Source organism: Erpetoichthys calabaricus, chromosome 4, assembly GCF_900747795.2.
Source record: "Erpetoichthys calabaricus chromosome 4, fErpCal1.3, whole genome shotgun sequence".
Taxonomy (NCBI): domain Eukaryota; kingdom Metazoa; phylum Chordata; class Cladistia; order Polypteriformes; family Polypteridae; genus Erpetoichthys; species Erpetoichthys calabaricus.
The window spans coordinates 106202713-106220597 of record NC_041397.2 but is presented as its reverse complement, the minus strand read 5'-3'; the positions used below and the strand labels follow the sequence as shown (position 1 = coordinate 106220597).

Sequence of the window (17885 nt, the reverse complement as noted above, 5' to 3'; positions counted from 1 at the left end):
GCATTCCTAGTCTGAATCACAATCTGATTGTATGGGTGGTTACCTGGCAGGTAATGCTTATGCTTGGTCATCAAGTCATCTAACATCCGCTACGTGCCCTCTTTTAATTGCGAGAAGCAGATATATATAGCCAAATTCTCGCGCTTCGTTGCGGCGAAGTACTGCTTTTAATTTTTTATTAAGAAGAAAAGAAAACCTTTTTAAACGGATCGAAAATATACCAATAAGAATTTGTTAAGGATCTGTTTTTTTGTGAACCTCCCTTTTCACAGCTGTCGCGCTACGGCGTGTGTTTCGTTTATTTGACAGTATGTAGATCGTGGTAATTACATTCATGGCATTCGTTTTCTGAATCACAATCTGATTGTATTGGTGGTTACCTGCCAGGTCACGCTTGTGGTTTGTCAGCAAGTCGCCTTACGTCCGCCACGTGCCCTCTTTCTGTTCCCAGAAGCAGATCATAGAATGGTTTTAATAGTTTACTTTCAAATAATGCAAAGAGTATGAGACATGTGCTTCTCCCTAATTCTGGGCTCATCAGGCGTACACACTCACTGCATCCCCTCTCGGGAATCGAATCTGTATCGTCAGCGCCAGAGGTGAAGCCCGTAACGTTGCGCTACGGCGTGTGGTTCGTTTATACCTCGTGTCTTCTCATTAAACTTTTATCTCGCGAATATGTTATTGCAATCCGCAGCGGGAGCGTTTCTATAAACTTAACTTAAACTTACGTTTTACACTGTGCTTTGTTTCCCTTATGAAGATGCTTGTATGCTTTACTCGCTCGCTTCTTATTGTTTCGCTCCCTTCTCAATTGTTTAATGAATTTTTTGTTCTTCGCTGTTTGCGGCTCATCCTTCATTTCTCCCTACTGCGTTCTTTTATCTCGCGAATATGTTATTGCAATCCGCAGCTGGAGCGTTTCTATAAACTTAATTTAAACTTACGTTTTACACTGTGCTTTGTTTCCCTTATGAAGATGCTTGTATGCTTTACTCGCTCGCTTCTTATTGTTTCGCTCCCTTCTCAATTGTTTAATGAATTTTTTGTTCTTCGCTGTTTGCGGCTCCTCCTTCATTTCTCCCTACTGCGTTCACAGTCTTTTCACGTGATTACGTGGGAGGCGTGATGACGTGACACTCAACTCCTCCTCCCATGGCCATCGAGCTGCCGTCCATTACAGTATATTGTGAAAAAAGAGGTTCCAGTTATGACCATTAAGCGTTGAATTTCGTAATGAAACCTGCCTAACTTTTGTAAGTAAGCTGTAAGGAATCAGCCTGCCAAATTTCAGCCTTCCACCTACACGGGAAGTTGCAGAATTAGTGATGAGTCAGTCAGTCAGTCAGTCAGTGAGGGCTTTGCCTTTTATTAATTAGTATAGATTATAGTATATAACTTCTCATCACCTTCCCTCCTACATCTATAACCTCAGGCAATTAGGTGTAGTAAAAGACAAGCAGGAGTTAAGTTATAATTTAAACAATGTATTATTGATAATATTCATAAATAATAATATGCAAAGTACACTTCAATATTGGCAACCATACAACCTGATTAAATGGTGATGTGTAGTTTCAGGCGGCACACAGACTTGTTAGTTACTTAAAAATGTCTCTAGTTAAGGCATCATTGGTGGTTAGCTTTCTTCAGAACAGGCCGCATTGCCTGTCTCAATATGGCTGCCGAGCTGTGTTCTTCATTGTGTTGTCTTTTTCAGTTCATGGTGTGAGATGGTCATTCATCCAGTTTGGTAAGAGAGATAGAGAGTGACGGAGTGAGTAAATTTATAGATGTTCTGTCCAACCCCTAGAGCCAATAGGACGTTATTGTACTTAAAGGTTTCTGATAGAAGCCAGTTCCAAACAGCCATACTTCAGACCAATGGGGGGGGAACAGAAAATATCTTCACACCTGCCATCCCCCAAAATCATTTGTTGAGTTAAAGTTTGCCAGTTAGGCAGCTTGGCTTTGTGTGGGAGTTGACAGACTTCAGAGAAACATTTACCAAACTTGTTTCAGGTACTTCCCCCCAACTCTGTCGTAAAATTCAAAGAGACTCAGTCCTGGTTCTTCGGTTGTAAACATGAATGCTTTTCACTAATGTAACAGTAATATTACATTGCTTTGCCTAAGTTACAAATAAATACATACAAAATATTTATCAACTTCTATGCAAAATCTCACATCACAACAAATATATATATTTTAAGTTCATTTAAATAATGTATATTGTTAATGATTAAATATGCAAGGACTCGGTGGCGCAGTGTCAGCGATGAGCTGGCGCCCTGTTCAGGGATTGTTCCTGCCTCGCACTGTATGCTTGCTGGGACTGGCGCGACCCTGGATGGATAGATGGATGGAATAATTAAACATGTACTACAAAGATATTTCAATGTTCCTTAAAAGTTCTGGAAAATCGGCATCCTAAGCTTACAGATGGCTTGACATTTATTAAACAGCTGATTGTGTGGCGATTGGTTATTTGGAGAAAGAAATGGAAGGACAGGAATTGGGGGTTAGTACGTTTGAAAGACAGTAATGCTGCAATAAAATTTTTTTATTGAGGGTCGTGCACAGGGCAGCAAGCATCTTGCAGGTGGCAGGAACAATCTCTGGAAGGGGCGCCAGCTTGTCGCTACCACTGCGCCAACATGCCTCAATGTTTTATACATGCTTTAATTTCCATCCTCATGAAAATGATATGAAGTATACATCTTAGTATTTAAATTGTTCAGAGAGCTGTAACATCATGAATGTAATATATTCTGTGTCCTGTCGGCATAAGAGAAAGCCCGTTTAAGAAGCACGTACTGATTCACACACGTAAGAGTACATAGCATACAAAGCATTTAACGTGCTACTTTAGTTACGATGGGATTTGAGAAACTATTAAATTAAACGATTTTAAGATGAAGTTTATGACTTTCTACTTTAATGACAAAATAAATTGCATGATTAAAGTGGAAATTTTGACCTTTTTCACACTGTGTCCCAGTTTTTATTTTTCTTTTCTCTGTACCCTAATACAGGCATGTCAAACTCACTACCATTGGTGGGCCGCTTCAACTGCCATATTTGCATCAGCGGGCCGTACTGTAACAAATACTATTATACAAAGTTACTGTAGCTTTCTTTCCAATACTGAAAACTTTAAAAAATGTAACACTTAAAGTTTAAAGAAAAGCAATTTATTTCCATGCAGTCTCCAAACAACAGTGTAGAATGAGTGTCTTAACCTCTTAGCTAGGTCCTTATTATATTACTAGGCTCACCCGCCATTTAAGGCGACCGACTTTTATCCTCAATTTGTGTGCGCTCCATGTGTACATCAGGCATGTAAGTGTAGGGAATGAGAACATCAAAGTGCCCATTCATAACATCTCCCGAAAACCTACGTTTTTTTAATCCCCTCGAGTGCCTGTCTAAACTTGGAGTGTAGGACTCCATAATAATATACTTGAAACTCATTGGGGAACAACTCTCCCGCATGCCATTAGCTCAGAAATGGTACCATAAGTTTGAGACTTTGACATTTCAGTGAGATACTGAAGCTCATCTGTATAAGAGATTCCTGACGACATCATTGTAAATGGCTGAAACCTTGACCAATTACTTAAAACATGTCGTACAATGTCAGCCCGAATCTGTATCGCTAAAGACGGAGTTTCATGCTCTAAATAAGCTATAGATGAGAATGAACAAGCACCATCTCCCCTGATATTTACTACGCGGTGAGGCATTTGTACTCCATCAACATTAATTATTTCCAGAGACATAATTTTGTCTATTTTTCCAGCGCATCGCGCACAAAAGCAAGGGAACGATGGGAGCACCAGAACTCTGCTCACATTGCGTCGCTTCGTACCGCAAGCCGCAAGTAGTAAGTCTGTGATAAGCGGAATATCGCTACGCTTTGCACTCATGGGACGGAAGGACAATCCCGACCGCTTTTATATAGTGTCTTGATGATTGATATTCATTATATTATATTCATTGCTTATATAGGAGCCTTAGTGTGAGATTTATTTCTTTTGTCCCGACACTTGGCATCTCTTGTTAGTAACCAGTTCATCAATATCAGGCTTGAAATCTTGTACAGCTGCAACTTTTATGAGGGATGAAAGGTGTTCGACGGTAAGTCTTGAGCAATGTGGGGTTTTGGTAGCTTTCATTAACAAAAACAAGTGCTCACAAAGGTAAGTGCTTCCGAACATTGACAGTACTCTCGATGCCAACTTACGGATCTGCACATACGAGGGTGGCAGGTAAGCATACAAGCCTGGCACACCAACTTCGTTGTATTTTGCCTTCAGAATAGAATCTGACTGCACTTCAATCAATTCCATTTGGATATTCTCAGGCGCATTCTCAACGTTGTAAGAGAACAGCGCAATGCCCTGTTTGTGTGAACTGAAATCACGAAAATGCTCACTGAATTCATTGCTCAGTAATTCAAGTTGGAAAACAAATCCTCCAAAAATCAAATTTTACTTTACTAAGTTTACTTCAAAGTTTATATTGTAAAATAAGCCGATATGCAAAAAGCCACCTGACCTACAATAATTTTACAAACTCAAAATCACAAAAATATGTTAATAAACAACCCACCAACTTCTCGCGTCCACTACAGATCTTCAGCTGTAGTCTGCACTAACTGTTCGTTACAATACTAGCACAAAATTACATGAAACTAGAGCAAAAAAATGTGAAAATATGCGGGCTATTACTACTCGTGATGGTCAGTTCTGCCCAGTGGCCAGTCTCAGCAGCCCAGTCAGTAGTGTAGCCTTAGCAGGGGCGGCTCTAGGCTCGTGGCGGCCCTGGGCAGAGAAAGAATCGGTAACCCCTTCGCCTGGCAATGTCAATACGGTATCTTATGCACGGCGGATGACCACATCCGTTGCGGACACTGCATAGCCGCCTCGTGCTCATGACACGCTTCTATATACGCGTGTCCGTAACTTAAAAACCAAGTGGCGGCCCATGATATTCTCATTACAGCAAAACATTATAATATTACATATAGCTTACTGCTCCGACTCTAGCGACATTTGTAAATACAGCATACTAATTAACAAGAACCATAATGTTTTTCGGCCACATTGCCGTCAGCTGTGTAGTTATTTTCTCTTTCTGTTTTATATTCAACATATATTGGCGTGGCGGCCCCTGGGATTTGGCGGCACTGTGCAGGTGCACAGTTTGCACATGCCTAAGGCCACCCCTGCTGCAGCCTAGCACTTCAGTTGTGACGCTGCGGCTCATTAACTTTGGTCAAGGCTTGTTGCTATACTAGCAGATGACGTTTCTGGTACCGTAATGCCATGGGAAAACGTGCTTTTGTCAGAAGGCAGAAGTAAGAAAAGTCAATAAGTAACACCGAAGATGCAGAATGATTCAATCACAAATGACAGTAATCATTTTGTACAAGTTCAGTGTTAACTAGGATCTGTCATGCGGGCCGCACAGATTTCTGTTGCGGGCGGGGGTCGCGTGTTTGACATGCCTGCCCTAATACGCTTCCATATGACAGATTTATTCATCTGGATTTTTATGTGCGTACACATATTTCCGCTTTTGTCCGTACTCCATGTTTTATTGTGAATTCTACTGATAGCGTTATGCATGAGGCCCCTGGACACTGACTTTGTGATTTCAAAATGTGAAAATTCTTCCCTTTTAATCTGCTCTTTTAGGATCAGGGATGACTACTGTGCTACCTTGCCTCTTACAAACAAATATATTTAAGATTTTAAACCATGCATTAATATACCTTACCTCCATGTTCTGCAAACTTGGGATTGGAAAGGATCATCTTGCAAAATTTCAACCCATTTTTGTACTGCTTTTGTTCGTAACATTTCTGGGAAAAAGACAAAATGCACATATAACAATACTATTAAACACTGCAATCTTTTGCATCCAAAATTACCTATAATTCTGTTTAAAGAGTTTTATGAACATTCTTATCCAAACACATAATACTAAATCAGCTATCATTCTATGTGTATTTAAAACATTGTTTTAAACTGACACAATACTTGGACAATTCTTATGTTTAACTACAATACAATCCTGGAAGTGACCAAATAAAAACATACAAGAATTACAAGTAGTCATTTAATCACTAACTTCTGCTTGTAATTTAACTATTTCCCTAAGCAGACCTCTACTTTTCTTATTTGCATGGCAGTGGTGACTGACATACCAGCACTGGACTGTAAAACTCAAAATCATATGTTTAGTTCCCAACACTACTCCAGTCTACAGGGAAAATGTTTCATCCATCCATCCATTATCTAACCTGCTATATCCTAACTACAGGGTCACAGGGGTCTGCTGGAGCCAATCCCAGCCAACACAGGGCGCAAGGCAGGAAACAAACCCCAGTCAGGGCGCCAGCCTACCGCAGGGCACACACACACTATGGAAAATTTAGGATCACCAATGCACTTAACATGCATGTATTTAGACTGTGGGAGGAAACCAGAGCACCCGGAGGAAACCCACTCAGACACGGGGAAAACATGCGAACTCCACGCAGGGAGGACAGAAAATGTTTCATGCACATGCAAATTAAAACATAGTAGGAATCGGTTTGTTTTGCACTTTTTTGCAACCATGCTGTTAATCTAACCAAACTACATATAATTTGTTTTGCTGTGCCTTTCAAAATTGTCAGTTATATTACCCTATGTATGGTCTGGTAATGATGATAAAAGAATACAGTGGGGCAAAAAAGTATTTAGTCAGCCACCAATTGTGCAAGTCCTCCCACTTAAAAAGATGAGAGAGGCCTGTAATTTTCATCATAGGTATACCTCAACTATGAGACACAAAATGAGAAAAAAAAATCCAGAAAATCACACTGTCTGATTTTTAAAGAATTTATTTGCAAATTATGGTGGAAAATAAGCATTTGGTCACCTACAAACAAGCAAGATTTCTGGCTCTCACAGACCTGTAACTTCTTCTGTAAGAGGCTCCTCTGTCCTCCACTCGTTACCTGTATTAATGGCACCTGTTTGAACTCGTTATCAATATAAAAGACACCTGTCCACAACCTCAAACAGTCACACTCCAAACTCCACTATGGCCAAGACCAAAGACCTGTCAAAGGACACCAGAAACAAAATTGTAGACCTGCACAAGGCTGGGAAGACTGAATCTGCAATAGGTAAGCAGCTTGGTGTGAAGAAATCAACTGTGGGAGCAATTATTAGAAAATGGAAGACATACAAGACCACTGATAATCTCCCTCGATCTGGGGCTCCATGCAAGATCTCACCCCGTGGGGTCAAAATGATCACAAGAATGGTGAGCAAAAATCCCAAAACCACACAGGGGGACCTAGTGAATGACCTGCAGAGAGCTGGGACCAAAGTAACAAAGGCTACCATCAGTAACACACTATGCCGCCAGGGACTCAAATCCTGCAGTGCCAGATGTGTCCCCCTGCTTAAGCCAGTACATGTGCAGGCCCGTCTGAAGTTTGCTAGAGAACATTTGGATGATCCAAAAGAGGATTGGGAGAATGTCATATGGTCAGATGAAACCAAAATAGAACTTTTTGGTAAAAACTCTACTCGTCGTGTTTGGATGAGAAAGAATGCTGAGTTGCATCCAAAGAACACCATACCTACTGTAAAGCATGGGGGTGGAAACATCATGCTTTGGGGCTGTTTTTCTGCAAAGGGACCAGGACGACTGATCCGTGTAAAGGAAAGAATGAATGGGGCCATATATCGTCGGATTTTGAGTGAAAACCTCCTTCCATCAGCAAGGGCATTGAAGATGAAACATGGCTGGTTCTTTCAGCATGACAATGATCCCAAACACACTGCCCCGGTTAACGAAGGAGTGGCTTCGTAAGAAGCATTTCAAGGTCCTGGAGTGGCCTAGCCAGTCTCCAGATCTCAACCCCATAGAAAATCTTTGGAGGGAGTTGAAAGTCCGTGTTGCCCAGCGACAGCCCCAAAACATCACTGCTCTAGAGGAGATCTGCATGGAGGAATGGGCCAAAATACCAGCAACAGTGTGTGAAAACCTTGTGAAGACTTACAGAAAACGTCTGACCTCTGTCATTGCCAACAAAGGGTATATAACAAAGTATTGAGATGAACTTTTGTTATTGACCAAATACTTATTTTCCACCATAATTTGCAAATAAATTCTTCAAAAATCAGACAATGTGATTTTACAATGTGATTTTCTGGATTTTTTTTTCTCATTTTGTCTCTCATAGATGATGAAAATTACAGGCCTCTCTCATCTTTTTAAGTGGGAGAACTTGCACAATTGGTGGCTGACTAAAAACTTTTTGCCCCACTGTATGGGTGAATAAAAAAAAAAAAAAATTTGCCTACTTGGGACAACAAATGTTGGCATTTTAACCTACAGTGGAGTCAGGAAATATTCACACCCCTTCACTTTCTACAGTTTATCGTATTGTAGATATAATTTAAAAAGGATAGATTTGCCCATCAGTCTGCACTCACCCATAATGACAATGTGAAAAAATTTTTCAGACCCTTTGCTGTTGTGCTTCAAATTGTGTTCAGGTGCAAAATATTTGCTTTAATTATCCTTGAGATGTGTGCAGAACTTGACTGGAGTCCACAGCAAAATTGACTGGACACAGTTTAGAAAGGTACGGTGTATAAAAGGTCCCACAATTCACTTGGCATGGAGGGGCAAAAACCTCTGCTGAGATGGGAAAACCTGTTTGAAGCAGCACTCTATCAATCAGGCATGTATGGTAGAGCTACAAGTAAGCAAGTCGAGTCTTGAGTAAGATGCATATAACAGACTGCTTAGAATTTGCCAAACAGCAAAAAGCAAGAGGAAAAAGATCCTATTTCTGATAAGCTAAAAACTGAACTATTTGGGAATAATTCCAAACACCATGTCTGGTGAAGACTAGACACTGCTCATTACCTGCCTAATACCATCCCTACGGTGAAGTATGGGGGTTGCAGCATCATGCTGAGGGGGTGTTTTTCAGTGGCAAGTACAGGGAGAATCAGAATCAAGTGAAGGATGAATGCAGCCAAATACAGAGATGTCCTCGAAGAAAACCTGCTCCAGGCTGCATGTGAACACAGAGTGGGGTGATGGTTCATCTTTCAGCATAACAATAACCCAAAGCATACCAGAAAAACAATGTAAGAGTGGCTTTGGGACAGGTTTCTGACTGTCTTTGAGTGGCCCAGCCAAAACCCAGATGTAAAAACCCTTAGAACAGTGATTCTTAACCTTTTTTGAGTCACGGATGCCTTTAAGAATCTGATGAAAGCTATGGAACCCCTTCCTCAGAAATATTCACATAAACACAACTTTGCATGCAATGGATATAATGTACTTTATATATCGAGATTTGATTGTCTCATACATATATGACAATCACAAAGTATTATTAGACTTTAAAGTAAACAATCTAAAAAAAACACTCCTTTTTATGCAAAACGTAATGGCCACACATTATAATTATGAAATATAATCCTCTTTTGCAAATTAAAACAGAGCTTCTTCTTCTACTACTACTACTCAAAATCAACAGTACCGGGCTGTATAGTGAAAATAAATGTTATTTTTTTATCTGAACTTCACGGACCCCCTGAAACCCAGCCATGGACCCCCCTCAAAGATCTGAGGTTATGAACCCCTGCCTTAGAACATCTGTGGAGAACCCTGAAGATGGCATTTTATAGATGCTTCCCATCCAGTGTATCCAGTGAGAGGATCTGCCAGAAATAAGGGAAAACCAGGTATGCAAATCTTGAACAGACCTATCCAAGAACACTTGAAGCTGTAATTGCTGTCAAAGGGCCTCCTACAAAATACTGAACTATTACTCTGAATATGTATACAAATGACTTTTAATAAATTTACTAACCTTTCTAAAAATTTCACTTTCTTATTACAAGTTATTGAGTGTAGATTGAGTGGCACAAATGGCAAATTTATCCAATTAAAATTAAATCTGCAACACAATAAAGTCTACAGAAAGTGAAGGGATCTAAATACTTTTTGAATCCACTTTATATATTTAAAGGGCTAATTGGAACATTACAGCTGGAGAATCTGTTAACCTCCAACTATTATACTGTTTTACTGCTATGAAAAAAGGTAAACAGCTTATTTTGTTCTCTTATACATTCTTTCAGAAATAATGCAGAATTCCTTCTTTGCACATTCACTAGCAGCTAAGTGCATATTCATAAACTGATTTCAGGAAAGATTTCAAATGATTGAAGTCCTATTCAAATAAAACTAGTAGAACTTTTTCCCTTTACAAATGAGCCAATGAACAATGATCGATAAGCATATGAAGACAGCAATAAACATGACTTCAGTCTTATCTATGCTGAACTGTGGTATTTTGCCCATCCTGAATTGGTTCCAGGAAAGGATTTACTAATAATCAGTGTTGACTAGTTGTCTGCAAACACTCTGCTACAAGTGCTGTGAATTTATCTTACTGGATGGATAAAAGACTGAAACACTGATTTTGTATTAGCTTTTAGTGTTTTCAACCCAAAAGAGTTGCTTTACGTATATCTTCTTCTTATTCAACCTAATGGCATCAGCTTTATCAATTTATGCAAATATTGAAAGGTCTGAGGGAGAAAAGTTAGTAAATCGAACAAGGATCTATATACAGTCATATGAAACAGTTTGATCTAATTCTTTGGATTTTTGTTTATCATTGGCTGAGCTTTCAAAGTAGCAACTTCCTTTTAATATATGACATGACTTATGGAAACAGTAGTATTTCAGCAGTGACATTACGTTTATTGGATTAACAGAAAATATGCATCATAACAAAATTATGAATGGGGGTGCATAAATTTGGGCACCCCAACAGAGATATTACATCAATACTTAGTTGAGCCTCCTTCTGCAAATATAACAGCCTCTAGACACCTCCTATAGCCTTTGATGAATGTCTGGATTCTGAATGGAGGTATTTTTGACCATTCTTCCATACAAAATCTCTCCAGTTGTTAAATTTGATGGCTGCCGAACATGGACAGCCTGCTTCAAATCATCCCATAGATTTTCCATGATATTCAAGTCAGGGGACTGTGATGGCCATTCTGCATGAATGCCTTTGTAGATTTCGAACTGTGTTTTGGGTCATTGTCTTGTTGGCATATCTAACCCCTGCGTAACTGCAACTTTGTGACTGATGCTTGAACATCCATCCTGAAGAATTTGTTGATATTGGGTTGAATTCATCTGACCGTTGACTTTAACAAGGGCCCCAGTCCCTGAACTAGCCACTCAGCCCCACAGCATGATGGAACCTCCACCACATTTGACAGTAGGTAGCAGGTGTTTTTCTTGGAATGCAGTGTTCTTCTTCTGCCATGCAAAGCGCTTTTTGTTATGACCAAATAACTCAATTTTTGTCTCATCAGTTCAAAGCACTTTGTTCCAAAATGAATCTGGCTTGTCTAAATGAGCATTTGCATACAACAAGCAACTCTGTTTGTGGCATGAGTGAAGAAAGGGCTTCTTTCTCATCACCCTGCCATACAGATGATCTTTGTGCAAATTGCGCTGAATTGTAGAATGATGTACAGATACACCATCTGCAGCAAGATGTTCTTGCAGGTCTTTTGAGGTGATCTATAACCATTCTCACAATCCTGCGCATATGCCGCTCCTGTATTTTTCTTGGCCTGCCAGACCTGGGTTTAACAGCCTGTGGCCTTCCATTTCCTGATTGCATTCCTTACAGTTGAAACTGACAGTTTAAACCTCTGAGATAGCTTTTTGTAGCCTTCCCCTAAACCATGATACTGAACAGTCTTTGTTTTCAGACCTTTTGAGAGTTGCTTTGAGGATCCCATGCTGTCACACTTTAGAGAAGAGACAAAGGGAAGCACAACTTGCAATTGACCACTTTAAATACCTTTTCTCATGATTGGACACATCTGTCTATGAAGTTCAAGGCTTAACGAGCTAATCCAACCAAATTGGTGTGGCAAGTAATCAGCATTGAGCAGTTACATGCATTCAAATCAGCAAAATTACAAGGGGACCCAAATTTTTGCACAGCTAGTTTTTTACATTTGATTTAATTTCATACAACTAAATACTGCTTCACTAAAAATCTTTGTTCAGAAACCACCCCAGTACTCAGATGTCCCTAGAAAATGAAAGACATACCACTGTTATCTTTTTTGCTGAAACTAAGATTATTATGCAGGCTTAGAGGGGTTCCCAAACTTTTTCATATGACTGTATTTCACTTTCACTTGGCACAGTGGTTAGTGCTGGCACTTCATAAATAGAGTGTCATGGGTTTGAGACCAACTTAAAGTGGATAGTTTTACCAATTCTGCAGTGGATAGTTTTACTAATATCTGTGTGAGTGGTTAATTTAGTGATTGTAAATTGGCCAAATGTACTGTAAGTGTGTGCATTATTGGCCCTAAGATCGCACTACATTATATTCAGTGTCAACTGAGCCTTGTTCCAGATTCTGCTGCTATAGGCCCCAGTTCCCTGAAAGACTGAAATGGATTAGGTGGGTTTGAAAATGTCATGTTACATACTTAGCTTCTAATTCACATATTCACATTGTGTTATTCCTCAATGTATTGCCTAAGAAAACAAATGTACCATCTACTTTGTGTACAACCTTCAGGGTCTTCTCACTGCCTCAAGGAGTGATGTATCATTTATGCAGAATTCAATATACAGTACATGAAACACACAATGTTAAAATGGCATTAAAAAAAAAAAAGAGTGTGGCTTTAGAATTAAAGGAGAATTGAAAAATTGTCCAGAAATATTTAGGAATGTAAGGCAATAAAAATGAGAACAAGGTTTGCTTTCTTACTGCCAAATGCCATTTTTCTCTTCATACTTAACATCATCAAATTCCAGAATTATCATTCAGAGGTGAAAACTCTGTTTGACACATGCTTTATAGATACAAAGGCACCTATTATGTCACTAACAGTTACACAACATGCATTATAACTATGGCACTTTTTTTAAAACAGAACACAAGTGTTAAACTATGTAATAAATGCTTAGAAACTGTATATACAATAATAAGGAGCATAGGCATGTGCTCAGATATTCTTATATAATGATACCTAGTGACTCTGGCCAGCCAAACTGCAACTTGCCCCGACAAAACCAAACAGATTTGATGTTGGGTTAAGTCATAAGGATGGGCTCAGTGTCTGTAAGAGATCTATATTACTAAATGACAGTTTAATTTATGCACAGCGGACGCACCGAAGCGCATGCGCACTGCGCCGCGGCGCCCCAGAGTCAAACGCAGCGGCTTCCCAGAGTCAGTAGGTGGCGCCCAAACAACACAACCTGTAAACTAAACTTGTTCTAATCCACTGTGCCAGCAGTCTGTGTGGCATGTTTGAATCACATAACGGTCATTCAGTAACAGAGAAACAAAAACGAGACCGAATCGATAAAAACAATAAACGGAGGCTCCTACAACGCGCTTCACAAACACCAGAAGCAAAGAAGTCACAGCTCCAAAACAAAACACCTCAAGTAATGGAAATACAAAATGCGCACAGCGAATCGGCGCCCCAGAGTCAAACCCAGCGGCTTCCCAGAGTCAGTAGGCGGCGCCCAAACAACACAACCTGTAAACTAAACTTCCTCTACTCCACTGTGCCAGCAGTCAGTGTGGCATATTTGGATCACATGACGGTAAATCAGTATTAAAAGTAAGTTGAATTATGATTCCTAACAGTACACGACGTCTACCTAACGACACAGCCACAGAACAACAAAGACGAGACCGCATAGATAAAAACAATAAGGAGTCACGGCTCCAAAACGAAAGAGCTCAACGATTAGCAATACAAAAACGAGCCTGTAGGGATGAAAACAATGAACGAAGGCACCTACAATGCGTTTCTGAAAAACTACATGCAAGAGAGGCACGGATCCAAAAAGAAACTGCACAAGGGCTACAAAGTCGTTCAGTATTCCAACAAAGAAAAAGCCAAAGACAGGAACGATGGACAGACGCTAAACAATTCCGCCAGTTAGCTGAGAACGCATTCTATAATGAGTCCACTGTTTATGAAAATTCATTGGGATTAATGAGTGTCATTTGCAGTCATTGTCATTCACTTAACTTCCTTGAAGAAAAAACTGGCAGTACAACTGATGAATTTACACGTTGTTGTCAAAAAGGTCAAGATAAGCTGCCTGCTTTGGATGAATATCCTGAATATTTACGTAAGCTTTTGACTAACAATGTACCCGAAAGTAAAAGCTTTATGGAATGCATTAGATCCTACAATAGTTCATTTGCTTTTGCATCTACCGGGGTAAATATCAAGCCACCACCTGGGCAACCTAAATTCCAACGCGTGGACATTTGTTTTCTTAAACTTGATACTTTGACATACCCCATTTTGTTTCCAACTGGCCAGGAAGGATGGAGTGCTGGAATTTGCAGATATAAATAAAATCAAGCACAGAAAAGATCACAGGTATCAATGAAAGAATATTTTTCCTACAGACTCTCAGTAAGAGACAAGTTTAATCCATTAATCAATGCAGGAAAGCTAACTCAACAATACATAGTTGATGTTTACGTTCGAGCACAGCAAACCATCTTTACTCAAAATGTTGTTTATAAAGAGATATTTGATTAACTATTTTGTATTTACCATTTTATGAATGTTTACTTTCCAATATACTTCATTTAAACATTTCCACTCCGATATTGTTTTTACTTATAAGTACAACAACTCAAAGACATTTTGGACTTACATGATGTAACAATTACAATTCCATTTTTGTTTTAATAAATTGGTTAATTTTAGTAAAAATATCTATATTTAATTCAATGAAAACTTTATCAGGACGCTCCCACCCTCCATCACTTTTCATTCCGGACGCAGGACGCACAGAGGCGCATGCGCACAGCCCCTCAGAGCCCCAGAGTCAAACCCAGCGGCTTCCCAGGGTCAGTGGGTAGCACCCAAACAACACAACCTGTAAACTAAACTTGCTGTGATCCACTGTGCCAGCAGTCGGTGTCAGCAGAGGCAAAGGAATCGCAGCTCCACAAAACGAAACCGCTTTAGTACAGATATGCTTATTTAATTAAATGACATTTCCCCGGATGCGACCACCCTCCATGATATTTCATCCCTCCAAATATCGGAGGGAACAGAAAATGATTGCCATTCTTGGATTTGCGATTCTTTCGAGAATCGCGGGCTTACTGGTGTAAACTAATGAGCACTCAGCTAGAAGTACAATGCATATAACTCAACTACAAGGAAAAAGGAACACAGGTGTTTTGGACCTCACAAACAGAAGAGAAGCTAGACTGTCTCACATTTTATCCTGTACATGTCAAGACAGAACGGAAAAAATAAAAAGGTCAGAAAATGCAGCTGAACTCACTATACCTAGAAAGCATTCGTACAACCATGGATCTGTCAGGCAACACATCACTGCCTGTCAGGAAATGGGATGAGCTTGCAATAACTTGGAAATGTGGAACTGTGCTGGAAAGTCAGCGCAGAAAATAATTTGATATCCTCCGGTAACAAGATCAGCAACTTCATTTGTCAAGTTTGACATCCCCTCCAACTAGAAGTCATGCAACGTGTCAACAGCTTTACTGGGAACAAGTTGCAAGTTCCAGTTGTTCCATTTATTTGTTTCCTGGAATTTGCAAGGCTTAGTTGAATTCCTCTAAGTAAATGGGCAGGGTTGACCAACAAATACTAGAAACATTTATTTAATGTTATTGCTGCTTAAGAGGGTCACACCAGATATTGAAAGCAAAGATTACACATACTTTTTCACGCACATATGTAACATTGGATAATTTTCCTCAATAAATATAGTTGTGTGTCAATTGTTTAATCAGGTTCACTTAATCAACTTTTATGATTTACATAAAAATATGATCATGTTTTAGATCATATTTTTCCAGAGAAAGAGGAAATTCTAAAGGGTTCACAAACTTTCTAGCAATTGTTCTGCTGTTATTTTTTGTTATTATTCTCAAAACAATCTATCAAGGAATAGCAAACATACATGGGCAAATAAAACAGAAATAGAATTGTCTGAAAAAATTATTTGTTCATGTGCTGGTAGTCCATACCCTTATTCAGAAATAATTGAGGTATTCAAAATCAGTAAGCTATTTTTGAAAATTAGAAAAATAAGACTGGATATTTACAAATACACAGATGAGCTTCAGTTAAACATTTGGTAGGACCGAACATGGGAAACTCATGGTTCTAGGTATAGGATTACAACACTGTGATTTAAAGCAGTCATTCACAACATGGGTAATCTCTGTAGTTGAAGGTTTTCGTTTCAACTAATAGTCTAATTTTGTCTCTGAGAATATGATGAAATACTGAACAATCTATAAATCATGATATCAGAAACCGAAAGCCAGGTTTAGATTTTGTACAATTTGACTTGTATGTCAACACAATCAGCAGATAGCCACCTGTACACTGTCAGAGGAGATAGATAGATAGATAGATAGATAGATAGATAGATAGATAGATAGATAGATAGATAGATAGATAGATAGATACTTTTGGAATTAGTGGAGGGATTGCAAAGGAAAATGTGCGCAAAGAGTTGAAATTCAGCAAATTGAGTACAAGGTGGTCCTAAAACCTCTGATGCTGGAGCAAAAGGGAAAACATATACTGGCTGTTACTTAGGAGGTAGAAGGATTTAAATTTTTAGATTGTATTTATACCTGTGACAAGGCCTAGGCCCACTGCTTTATGGCTGAGTATGCAGTGGAAACACACCGATTGTCCACCTCCAGGTAAAGCAAAACCAGCTTTTTAAAACTTCACCAGTCAAAAAAAAATGTGCAGTTTTATTTAACTACTCTAACAAATAAGTGAAGCTAACAATTTGCTCAAAATGAAGAAACCTGCAGGTTTGATTTCTTTATGACAACATTTGTTCTCATACTACCACTTCAACCAAGCATACTTAATAGAAACTGAAGTGATGTGTATACTGCCTTACCCACTGTATGGTTCTGACTTTACTTTGCCCCATTAAATTTTGATTAGGAGGAGTTTCAAAGACTGTAGGATACAGGATATGCATATTCATTACAGGGATTACAGTTTACTTTTCATAATAATCCACCTTTAAAGGAACAACATAATATTGAATTGTTCATGAAGCATTTTACTGTATATGTTGTTACAGTAAGTTCAAAATAACAAAGACAACGGTACTAATATTTTAGTCTGCTGATGACATAGCAGCAAATTGTTTCATTATGTAAATATAAACATTGCAGTAAAATAATAAATATATTCTTAAAAAAAACAAAAAAAAAAACAAACATTCTTAACTCAAAGATCATTGGTTTCTTAAGAAACTGCTTCTCAAAAATGGGTGCTTCCAACAAATCATTTTACTGCAAGTTCCCCTACTAAATCACTAATTTTGATTGAACTTATTTAAATAGCATTATGTATACACATATACAGTATGACTTATGTGCTAGTTTTTTTGTATGTGTACAGTTACATTTGAAAATGTAAAAGGTATCACGATTGTTTAAGGAAACTGGAACTAATGTTAAGATAAGGAAATCAGTCGCTGGAGTAAGACTCAATATAAGGCTTTTAAAATTTCATATAAAAATTTTTACCCAAAATTTTTCAAAATGTAATATTTTTTTAAATCTGATCTCATATACTGAACAATTGGTTTTAGAGGTTAAAATCAGATATTAAACTCTGAAAAATCAATATCGGCATTTTAAAATTTGATATGAACTTTTATAAAATTAGATATCATCAATTAGAAAACTAAAATCATGTAGTAATTAAAAACAGAGTGAATGAAAATACAACCCAAAA

The 17885-nt window shown here is 38.7% G+C and overlaps 1 protein-coding gene across 1 annotated transcript in view; it reads right to left on the bottom strand.

Moving 5' to 3' along the window:
* LOC114650173 (N-alpha-acetyltransferase 16, NatA auxiliary subunit-like) overlaps positions 1-17885 on the bottom strand; it is a 130646-nt gene that overhangs the window by 109670 nt on the left and 3091 nt on the right. Inside the window, exon 2 of the mRNA XM_051925770.1 lies at positions 5785-5869. Within this exon, the coding sequence (XP_051781730.1) occupies positions 5785-5869 (85 nt within the window). The remainder of the gene's footprint in view (positions 1-5784; positions 5870-17885) is intronic.